Below are 12,025 nucleotides of genomic sequence, written 5' to 3'. Positions count from 1 at the left end.
GAGATGGAGAAGCAGATGGGCACTTCTCCTGTGTGCCCTGGCCAGGAATCAAACCCGGGACTCCCGCACACCAGGCCGACGCTCTACCACTGAGCTAACCGGCCAGGGCCCAGAATTTCATTTCTTGTTGTCACTGAATAATATCCATTGTATGGATATACCAAATTTTGTTTATCTTTTCACCAGTTGTCAGTTGATGGACATTTGGATCATTTCCACATTTCGATGATTATGAATAATGCTGCTTTGACCATTTGTGCACAAGTTCTTGTATGCACATGTTTTCTTTTCAATTGGGTTATAACTAGAAGTAGAATTGTATCATCCAGTAACTCTATGTTTAATCTTTTGAGGAAATGCCAAACTGTTTTTCCAAAGTGGCTGCATCATTTTACAATCCCTACAGCAATGTATGAGGATTACAGAAAAACTGGAATCCTCCCCAACACTTGTTATTGTCCTTTTGATTTTAGCTATCCTTGTGAGTGTGATGTGGGATCATGCTGTGTTTTGATTTACATTTGCCTAGTGACTAATGGTCTTGAATATCTTCTCGTGTGCTTATTGGCAATTGTATATCTTCTTTAGTGAAATGTCTGTTTAAATTTTTTCCCATTTTTGAGTTGTGTTGTCTTTTTATTGTTGAGTTGTGAAAAGTTATTTATGGATTATGGATTCAAGTTCTCTATCAGATACATATTTTCTCCCAAGAGTTTTATAGTTTTAGCACTTCTATTTAGTCCAATGGTCTGTTTTAAGTTAATTTTTATGTATGAGTATGGTAGGGGTCCAATTTTAGTTTTTTATATATGGATATCCAGTTGTTCTAGTACCATTTGTTGAAAATACTGTTCTTCCCCCATTGAATTGTCTTGGCAGTCATGCTAAGAATCAACTGACTATGATGTAAAGATTTATTTCTGAACTCTCAGTCTGTTTCATTGATCTGTAGACATGGATCAGACACATACAATCCATAGGCATATGCTAGTACTGCAATGTCTTTATTGCTATAGCATTATAGTAAGTTTTGAAGTAGGAAATGTGAGCCCTTGAACTTTTTTTTCAAGGTTATTTCTTTTATTCTAGGTTTATTTCATTTCCATATGAATTTTGAAATCAGCTTGTTAATTTCCATTAAAAAGCTGAATTCATGGTGGAAACTGAAGTGTCCTTTGATAGATGATTGGATAAAGATGTGGTGCATGTATACGATGGAATTATACTCAGCCATAAAAAAAAGTTGAAATACTGCTATGTACGACAACATGGATGGATCGATCTTGAGACGATCATGCTAACGAATAATTGAGATGGGAAAAGTCAAGAACTGTGTAATTTTACTCATGTGGGATGTAAAACTGAAAGCAACAAATGAACAAATAATACAAACAACTCTGGCATGGACAATAGTATGGTGGAACTAGTGGAATGGGAGACTGGGTAGAGGAAGAAAAGGGATAAGTCGTTTAAATATTATATATATTGGTGAAAGGAAACTTGACTTTGGGTAAACACAATGCAGTATACAGTTGATGTATAAAAGAATTGTGCACTTGAAACGTATATAGTTTTATTAACCAATGTCACCCCAATAAACTTAATTTAAAAAAAATTTTAAAGGCTGTTGAGATTTTAATGGGTAACAATATTTGTTTTTAAAAAAGAACACAGTTTACTGAACTGTGTTCTCAGTGAAACAGTGGTATGATAGAATTATAAAATAGTCACTCTTAGGAATGCAAAATCTAAAAGCGATTGATCATGCTTAAAGAGTATTGTTGAGTAATATAGAGAAAGGACTTGTATGATGATTGCTTTAAGAACTGAAGACAGCCTGACCAGGCGGTGGTGCGGTGGATAGAGCATCGGACTCGGATGTAGAAGGACCCAAGTTCGAGACCCCGTGGTCACTAGCTTGAGCGTGGGCTCGTCTGGCTTGAGCGAAGAGCTCACCAGCTTGGACCCAGGGTCGCTGGCTTGAGCAAGGGGTTGCTCAGTCTGCTGAAGGCCACGGTCAAGGCACATATGAGAAAGCAATCAATGAACAACTAGGGTGTCACAACGAAAAACTGATAATTGATGCTTCTCATCTCTCTTCATTCTGTCTGTCTGTCCTTATCTATCCTCTCTGACTCTCTCTCTGTCCCTGTAATAAAAAATTTAAAAAAAGAACTGAAGACAACCTGACTAGTGGTGGCGCAGTGGCTAGAGCGTCAGCCTGGGACTCTGAGGCCCCAGATTTGAAACCCTGAGATGGCAGGCTCACCAGTTTGAGTACAGGGTAGCTGGCTTGTGCAAGGGATTGTCAACATGATCCCATGGTCACTGACTTGAGCCCAAAGATTGCTGGCTTGAAACCCAAGGTTGCTGGCTTGAGCAAGGGGTCACTGACTCTACTGGAGCTCCCAGTCAAGGCACATATGAGAAGCAATCAATGAACAACTGAAGTGATGCAATGATACATTGATGGTTCTCTTTTCCTTTCTTCCTGTCTGTCTGTCTGTCTGTCTCTCTCTCTCTCTCTCTCATACACACACACACACACACACACACAGACACACAAAGAAAAAAAACCCGAAGACATTATTACCCAGGAAAAGAAAAAAACAGAGGACATAAGTGTTTTATTTTTTCATGTGGAAGAAGGCTTCTAAAATCTAAGAGAAAGACTAGGACAGTGAATAGAAGCTATAGAGAGACATTTTACCTCAGATTGTGAAAGAATTTCTCATAAAAGCTGTTTGAGAACTATATGGACTGCTGTGAGTTCCCTATTAGAAATGTACAAGCACTTGATGACTGACAATAGTGCTAATCGGAAAGGCTGCAAAGTCAAACATAGGTTTGAATTCCAAAACTGCCACTTTTAGGCTATATACTGTTAGGCAGGTTATTTAGTCTATCCAGCCTTACTCTCACCTGGGTATAATAATGTCTACTTCATAGGATTGCTTCTATTCATAGCTTCTATTCACTGTCCCAGTCCTTCTCTTGGATTTTAGAAGCCTCCTTCCACATGATAAAGTGAAGATGGTTACGTCCTCTGTTTCTTCTTTTCCTGGGTGCTGTCTTCAGTTTCTTAATGCAATCATCATACAAGTCCCTTCTTTACATTATTCATGACAATAAATTGCTTAATATAGAGCCTCTTTCTAAAAAGCAATCAGTGATTAATATTGAAATCATTGTAGCACTAATTCTTTTTTTTTTTTTTTTTTTTTTGGTGGCAGAGACAGAGTCAGAGAGAGGAACAGACAGACAGGAAGGGAGAAAGATGGGAAACATCAGTTCATCGTTGAGGTTCCTTAGTTGTTCATTGATTGATTTCTCATATGTGTCTTGGCCAGGGGGGGAGGGAGGGGGTTTACAGCAGACCAAGTGACTCCTTGCTCAAGCCAGTGACCTTGGGCTCAAGCTGGTGAGCTTTGCTCAAATCCAATGAGCCTGCGCTCAAGCTGGCGACCTCAGGGTCTCAAACCTGGGTCCTCCACATCCCAGTCCAACGCTCTATCCACTGCGCCACCGCCTGGTCAGGCAGCACTAATTCAGTTTTGATCTAGGTCTTAAAAGTTCAGTTCTTGAACAGGTCATCTTAACCTTAAGAATTTATAATTCTCGGCCCTGGCCGCTTGGCTCAGTGGTAGAGCAGAGGTCCCGGGTTCGATTCCCGGCCAGGGCACACAGGAGAAGTGCCCATCTGCTTCTCCACCCCTCCCCCTCTCCTTCCTCTCTGTCTCTCTCTTCCCCTCCCGCAGCCGAGGCTCCATTGGAGCAAAGATGGCCCGGGCGCTGGGGATGGCTCCTTGGCTTCTGCCCCAGGCGCTAGAGTGGCTCTGGTCGCAACAGAGCGATGCCCCTGAGGGGCAGAGCATCGCCCCCTGGTGGGCAGAGCGTTGCCCCCTGGTGGGTGTGCCGGGTGGATCCCGGTCGGGCGCATGCGGGAGTCTGACTGTCTCTCCCTGTTACTAGCTTCAGAAAAATACGAAAAAAAAAAAAAAAAGAATTTATAATTCTCTAGCCTGACCAGGCAGTGGCGCAGTGGATAGAGCATCAGTCCGGTGTATGGACATCTCAGGTTCGGTTCCCAGTCAGGGTACACAGAAGAAGCAACCGTCTGCTTCTCCTTTCCCTCTCTCCCCTTTCTCTCCCTATCCCCCTCCAGCAGCCAGTGACTCAACTGGTTCGAATGTTGGCCCCACGCTTTGAGGATAGCTCCCTTGATTCCAGCGGCCCCACACAGGGTTGCTAAGGTGAATCTCCGTCGGGGCTCCTGCAGGAGTCTGTCGCACTATCATCTTCCCTCTCCTCACTTAAAAAAAAAAGTTATGTATAGTATGATTTCATTTATATAACATTCTTGAAATGACAAAATTATATAAATGGAGATCAGATTAGTGGTTGTCAGGGGTTAAGGAATGGGAGGGAAGTGAGAGGGAAGTAGGGAAGGCTATTAAAGGACAACATAAGAGATCCTTGAAGTGATGGAAATGTTCTCTACTTTGACTATCAATGTCAATTTCCTGGTTTTGATAGTGTAGTATAGTTTTGCGAGGTGTTACCTTTGGGGGAAACTGGGTACATGGAACATGTTTCTTTTAACTGCATGCCAATCTACAATTATCTCAATAGTAAAAGTTTAAGAAAAAAAAGAACCTCTGATTTCTGTGACCACCAAAGTCTTAGCATATAGATAGTCTTTAGGGAATACCTCTCTAAATCAGGTATTGGCTTTTTCTTACTTCTCAGTGTACATCTACCCTAGCCTATCTGTTGAAAATAACTTTTTTTTTTTTTAAAGAAAGGAAGCTCTTCAAAATAAAATGCAACCTAATTTAAAAATTTAAAGAAAGGCTCCACCACTAGCTATATTGCACCAGAATTAGTGACAGTTTTAAATACAATGGTGAGTACATGCCCCTTCCAAGTATACCTGGAAAGGCTAAAGACTAAGGAAACTATTTTTCTCTGGGATTTGTTTGTTTTATCCAAATTTTAAATAGCAGATGACTGGGATTGGAGGGAGGACTCTTCTATCTTGAAATAGTACAAGTAGACAATGGGTAGTCTCAGAATGATGGCTGTTCAACAGTATTACAGAAGTATTAATATTTTAATGGTATCTTTGAGAATTTTTTTCAGTTTTGTTGCATAGAGGGCTTGAGGAAATTATCTTTCATCTTTAATTTTTACCATCAGTCACTTTTTTGGTTTTGTTCTTTTTTTTCTATTGTAAAATACACATAACTTAAAATTCACTATCTTAACCATTTTTAAGTGTACAGTTATGTGATATTAAATGCATTCACATTATTGTGCAGCCATCACCATACCACCATCCATTTCCATAGCTCTTTTCATCTTGTACCATTAGTCACTTTTAATAGGAAGCTGTTCCCTTACCTTCCTTCCAGTAAGAAGCAATATACGTAACTTGTGCTTTGCAAAGTGTTCAAATGACATGAAAAAACTGAAAGGAGAAACCAGTTGATTTCATTTATATAACATTCATTTATTTTTATAACATTTAATGTAATTTATATAACATTAAATTTTTCATGGTATTAGTGGCTTTGAGCCACTAATCTTGAAGTGCGCTGACTTGCATATACCTTGGAAAGTGGAGTAAGCAAATATTCATCTCTCCTGCTCTCATTTAGCCTGTCAATAGGATTTTTTCTGCTTCTACCCTGTTTCCCCTAAAATAAGACATCCCCTGAAATAAGATTTAGTACAATTTTTTTCAAGCTTAGAAATAAAAGGCCTCCCCTGAAAATAAGCCCTAGCGCGTCTTTAGGACCAAAAATTAATATAAGACACTTTCTTATTTTCAGGGAAACACAGTAGGTATTTTAAAGGACATGAAAAATGTGGTTTAGGCCCTGGCTGGTTGTCTCAGTGGTAGAGTGTCAACCCGGCATGTTGATGTCCCAGGTTCGATTCCCAGTCGGCACACAGAAGAGGTGACCATCTATTTTTCCACCCCTCCCCCTTTTTTTCTTTCTCTCTCTTTCACTCTCTCACTCTTGCTTATTCTCTTCCCCTCCCACAGCCATGGATCGATTGGCTTGAGTGAGTTGGCCTCAGGTGCTGAGGATGGCTCCATGGCCTCCACCTCAGATGCTAAGAAATGGCTCCAATTCAAAAAGAACAACGGCCCCAGATGGGCAGAGCATCACTGCCTAGTTGGCTTGCCAGGTGGATCTTGGTCGGGCACATGCAAGAGTCTGTCTCTCTGCCTCCCCTCTTCTCACTTCAAAAAATATAAAAATAAATAAATAAATAAAAATTAGCATGGGGGTTAGCTAGTCATAGATATGTGGAAGATAGTGTTGGAGGCAAGAGTTGAGTTTGTTTAAGTAGGGAAAAATTGAGAAAAATGTGGGTTAAGAAAATTGAGCTGGTCAATGGACATTGGGTGTCAGGTGGTTTGAGTATCAGGTGGATTGGGTGCCAGGTATAGATGGATGCTGAGTGTTTTTAGGCACTTGGTGATTGTGTCAGTGGTTTCCAAGACCATCCCCAGATTCTATGATTTCCTGGACTTAGAAGTCAACACATACCCATGGTTGTGATTTATTACAATGAAAAGTACAGAGCAGGCCCTGGCCAGTTGACTCAGTGATAGAGCATCGGCCTGGCATGCAGGAGTCCTGGGTTCAATTCCCAGCCAGGGCACACAGGAGAAGCGCCCATCTGCTTCTCCACCCTTCCCCCTCTCCTTCCTCTCTGTCTCTCTCTTCCCCTCCCACAGCCAAGGCTCCATTGGAGCAAAGTTGGCCTGGGCACTGAGGATGGCTCTGTGGCCTCTGCCTCAGGCAATAGAATGGCTCTGGTTGCAACAGAGCGATGCCCCAGATGGGCAGAGCATCGCCCCCTGGTGGGCGTGCCGGGTGGATCCCGGTCGGGCGCATGCGAGAGTCTGTCTGACTGCCTCCCTGTTTCCAACTTCAGAAAAATACAAAAAAAAATAAAAAAATTTAAAAGTACAGAGCAGCCTGACCAGGTAGTGTCACACTGGATAGAGCGTTGGACTGGGACACGGAGGACCCAGGTTCGAAACCTCAAGGTCACTAGCTTGAGCGCAGGCTCATCTGGTTTGAGCAAGGCTCACCAGCTTAAGCCCAAGGTTGCTGTTTAGAGCAAGGGTTCACTCCATCTGCTGTCGCCCCCCCCCCCCCCCGTCAAGGCACATATGAGAAAGCAATCAATGAGCAACTAAGATGCCCTAACGAAGAATTGATGCTTCTCATCTCTCTTCCTTCCTGTCTGCCTGTCCCTCTCCCTGTCTCTCTCTGTCCCTGTCTCACACACGCAAAAAAAGTACAGAGCAAAATCAGCAAAGGGTAGGGTATGAAGAAAACCAGGTGCAACCTTCCAGCAGTCCTTTTCCAATAGAGATCACACAGGACATACTTAATTTGTTCACCAACAAGTTGTAACAAACTTGTGAAATGTTCCCAACCAGAGAAATCCATTTGTGTCTCAATGCTCAAAATTTTTTTATTTTTGTTATTTTGTGACAGAGATAGGGACAGACAGACAGGAAGGGAGAGAGATGAGAAGCATCAATTCTTCGTTGTGGCATCTTAGTTGTTCATTGATTGCTTTCTCATATGTGCCTTGATGGGGGGGCTACAGCAGAGCGAGTGACCCCTTGTTCAAGCCAGCGACCTTGGGTTCAAGCTGGTGAGCTGTGCTCAAACCAGATGAGCCCACGCTCAAGCCAGCAACCTCAGGTTTCGAAACCGGGTCCTCCGCATCCCAGTCCGAAGCTCTATCCACTGGGCCGCCTGGTCAGGCATCAGTGCTCAAGGCTTTTTGGGGTTGGTCATATAGTTATTTCTCTGGAATGTACTAAAATTTGAAACTCTCAGAAGGAAAGCAGGTATTCAGCATAAACCATGTTTATATAAATAATTTAGGCATAGTGACCCACTCTTACCAGTACCGGGAATGGTGAGAACTCTCCTGAAATCCAGGTTTCCAGATACCACCTAAGGAGTAGCCTTGGAAACAGGCTTTTCTAAGGATAGCAAGCAATCTCAGGTCTGCTCTTTTAACTATTTTGTACAGTTGTATTAGGCAGCAGGTGATAGTGATGTGCTTTGAGCGGTTTTGGAGGGCAAGAAGACGCTGTAGGCAGAGCTAAGGAGATCAGATAAAGAGCAGAGAACAGAGCAGCCCGGATTTCTGCCTGTGACATAGTAGAACTTCATCTTCAGGCCTGAGCACATTCTCACAGCCAGCACCTTACTCCACAGCAGTGGCCCCTATACTAGCATGTAAGAGAATGATGTTAATGGTGTTTTTTGTGTGGATTTTTTTTTTTTTTTTGGTTTTGTATTTTGTTTGGGTTTTTTTTGCAAGAGACAGAGAGAGGGACAGATAGGAAGGGAGAGAGATGAGAAGCATCAGTTCTTCGTTGCAGCGCCTTAGTTGTTCATTGACTGCTTTTTCATATGTGCCTTGCCGTGGGTGGGGGTACTACAGCAGAGCAAGTGACCCCTTGCTCAAGCGAGCAACCTTGGGCTCAAGGCAGTGACCATGGGGTCATGTCTGATCCCACGCTCAAGCTGGTGAGCCAGTGCTCAAGCTGGATGAGCCCGTGCTCAAGCAGGCAACCTTGGGGTTTTGAACCTGGGTCCTCAGCATCCCAGGCCAACACTCTATCCACTGCATCACCCCCTGGTCAGGCAGTGGGTTTTTGGGTTTTTTTTCATTTAATATTTCCATTGATTTGGGTGAGGGAGAGGCATCAACTCATTGTTTCACTTATTGTAGTTGTTCCATTTGCGCACTTATTGGTTGTTTCTCATATGTGCATGACCAGGGATTGAACCTTTGACCTTGGCACACTGGGATGATGCTCCATCCACTGAGACATTCAGCCAGGACCTGGGTTTTTGTTTGTTTGTTTGTTTGTTTTTGCAGTTTTTGATCACTCTTTACTCTGCTACTACGAACATTGTTATACATATTTCCTAGTGTAAATTAACACCAACGAGTAGAATACCTGGATCTGTCTTATACATTTTCAACTTTAGAAGATATTATCAGAGATCTTTTCTTAGATATTTGTATTTACGCTCTCCTTGACAGTGTATGAAAGTTCTCAGTACTTCACAGCCTCTTTGACATTTGCTATTGTCTGACCTTTTCATTTTTCCTAATATGGTGGTTGTGAATGGTCACTTTGTGGTAGTTTTAATTTCTGTTTCTCTGATTTGTAATGAAAATAAAAATCTTTTCGTGAGTTTATTAGCCATTTGTATAAACCTTTTTGTGAAATGTCTGTGTCTTCTCATTTTTTTTGTCAATTTGTAGGCATTCTTTATATATTCTGGATATTAATCCATTGTGCAAATATCTTTTTCAGTTCTGTCTGACCTTTTCACTTTTTTAAAATGTGCAGGAACAATGCTGAAAGGAATGACAAGACTGTTCTTCAGGGTCCATAAGGTGAGTCCTAACTGACCTAAATGCTTTGTATAAACTATCTTTAGGTAGATTTCTTGTTTTTAGATGGATTTATTGAATGCAGAATTCAGTGCGTTGGAGAACTTATGCTGACTTTAATTTACAAGCTCACACTCAAAAGAACAGTTACAATTCCATTTCTCTGCCCATTCACTTACTCCCGGCTGCCCTAAAAATCTTTATGTAACAGGTTTCAGTACAATAGTTATGACTGAGAATTTACCATGTCATAGGAGAATTAATTTTTTTAAAGCTTGATTATAGTTATCTTTATTAACTTTTATTAATATTCTCTAGTTGGGTTAATTATCATTTTTTAATGAGTACTTAAATGAAAAATATATCTCCAATTTAGACCTTCAGCATCTGATAACTGAATAAAGCAATATATGGAAAAAACATTCTGTTGCTTTACTTGATTCTTTTATTAACTCTTTGAGTAGTGAGTTTTTTTCATGCTCACTGACCCCTTGGGAGAGGGGTTTGTTTTGTTTCGTGTTTTTTGGTTTTTGTTGTTTTTTTCAAAAAATGAAATTAGTTCCAATTATAGTTTTATTAACTTAAAATCATGTTTGTTTGATAACCAATTTATAGAAACAAAAAGAATATACATTTGCTTATTTTTATTATAATTTTATTTTTTTAATGGGGTGACATCAATAAATCAGGATACATATATTCAAAGATAACATGTCCAGGTTTTCTTGTCATTCAATTATGTTGCATACCCATCACCCAAAGTCAGATTGTCCTCTGTCACCTCCTATCTAGTTTTCTTTGTGTCCCTCCCCCTCCCCCTTTCCCTTTCCCTCTCCCCCCTCCCCCATCCCCCCCCCAACCACCACACTCTTATCAATGTCTCTTAGTCTCACTTTTATGTCCCACCTACGTATGGAATAATGCAGTTCCTGGTTTTTTCTGATTTACCTATTTCACTTCGTATAATGTTATCAAGATCCCACCATTTTGCTGTAAATGATCCGATGTCATCATTTCTTATGGCTAAGTAGTATTCCATATTGTATATGTGCCACATCTTCTTTATCCAGTCATCTATTGATGGGCTTTTTGGTTGTTTCCATGTCCTGGCCACTGTGAACAATGCTGCAATGAACATGGGGCTGCATGTGTCTTTGCGTATCAATGTTTCTGAGTTTTTGGGGTATATACCCAGTAGAGGGATTGCTGGGTCATAAGGTAGTTCTATTTTCAGTTTTTTGAGGAACCACCATACTTTCTTCCATAATGGTTGTACTACTTTACATTCCCACCAACAGTGTATGAGGATTCCTTTTTCTCCACAGCCTCTCCAACATTTGCTATTACCTGTCTTGTTGATAATAGCTAATCTAACAGGGGTGAGGTGGTATCTCATTGCAGTTTTGATTTGCATTTCTATAACAACTAAAGAAGATGAGCATCTTTTCATATATCTGTTGGCCATTTGTATTTCTTCCTGGGAGAAGTGTCTGTTCATGTCCTCTTCCCATTTTTTTATTGGATTGTTTGTTTGTTGTTGAGTTTTATGAGTTCTTTGTATATTTTGGATATTAGGCCCTTATCTGAGCTGTCGTTTGAAAATATCATTTCCCATTTAGTTGGCTGTCTGTTTATTTTGTTATCAGTTTCTCTTTCTGAGCAAAAACTTCTTAGTCTGATGTAGTCCCATTCATTAATTTTTGCCTTCACTTCTCTTGCCTGTGGAGTCAAATTCATAAAATGCTCTTTAAAACCCAGGTCCATGTCTTCTTCTATGTACTTAATTGTTTCAGGTCTTATGTTTAGATCTTTGATCCATTTTGAATTAATTTTAGTACAGGGGGACAAACTGTAGTCCAGTTTCATTCTTTTGCATGTGGCTTTCCAATTTTCCCAGTACCATTTATTGAAGAGGCTTTCTTTTCTCCACTGTGTGTTGTTGGCTCCTTTATCAAAAATTATTTGACTATATATATGTGGTTTTATTTCTGGGTTTTCTATTCTGTTCCATTGGTCTGAGTGTCTATTTTTCTGCCAATACCATGCTGTTTTGATTGTCATGGCCCTATAATATAGTTTGAAGTCAGGTATTGTAATGCCCCAGCTTCATTCTTTTTCTTTAGGATTGTTTTGGCTATTCGGGGGTTTTTATATTTCCATATAAATCTGATGATTTTTTGCTCCATTTCTTTAAAAAAATGTCATTGGAATTTTGATGGGAATTGCATTAAATTTGTATATTGCTTTGGGTAATATGGCCATCTTGATTCTTTTTATTTTTCCTAACCAAGAACAAGGAATATTCTTCTGTCTCATTATATCTTTTTTGATTTCCCTTAACAATGGTTTGTAGTTTTCATTATATAAGTCCTTTACATTCTTTGTTATGTTTATTTCTAGGTATTTTTGTTGTTGTTGTTGTTGCAATCGTGAAGGAGATTATTCTTTTGAGTTCGTTATCAAATGTTTCATTGTTGGCATATAGAAAGGCTATTGACTTCTGTATGTTTATTTTGTATCCTGCGACCTTACTGTATTGGCTTATTGTTTCTAGTAGTCTTTTTGT

At 40.3% G+C, this 12,025-nt stretch overlaps 1 protein-coding gene across 8 annotated transcripts in view; it reads left to right on the top strand.

Annotated features, from left to right (window-relative positions):
- Positions 1 to 12,025, top strand: part of DAP3 (death associated protein 3) — a 69,551-nt gene that overhangs the window by 18,057 nt on the left and 39,469 nt on the right. For 7 of the 8 annotated variants that reach the window (XM_066261908.1, XM_066261903.1, XM_066261910.1 and 4 more), the window contains exon 2: positions 9,416 to 9,462. The exons of the other annotated variant lie outside the window; for it this stretch is intronic. In XM_066261908.1, coding sequence (XP_066118005.1) covers positions 9,421 to 9,462 — 42 coding nt within the window. In that variant the 5' untranslated portion in view covers positions 9,416 to 9,420. The remainder of the gene's footprint in view (positions 1 to 9,415; positions 9,463 to 12,025) is intronic. 8 annotated transcript variants of the gene reach the window in all.

This window comes from Saccopteryx bilineata, chromosome 2, assembly GCF_036850765.1.
Source record: "Saccopteryx bilineata isolate mSacBil1 chromosome 2, mSacBil1_pri_phased_curated, whole genome shotgun sequence".
Lineage (NCBI taxonomy): Eukaryota > Metazoa > Chordata > Mammalia > Chiroptera > Emballonuridae > Saccopteryx > Saccopteryx bilineata.
Note: the sequence above shows the minus strand (reverse complement) of the source record. Positions and strands in the feature narration are given on the sequence as shown.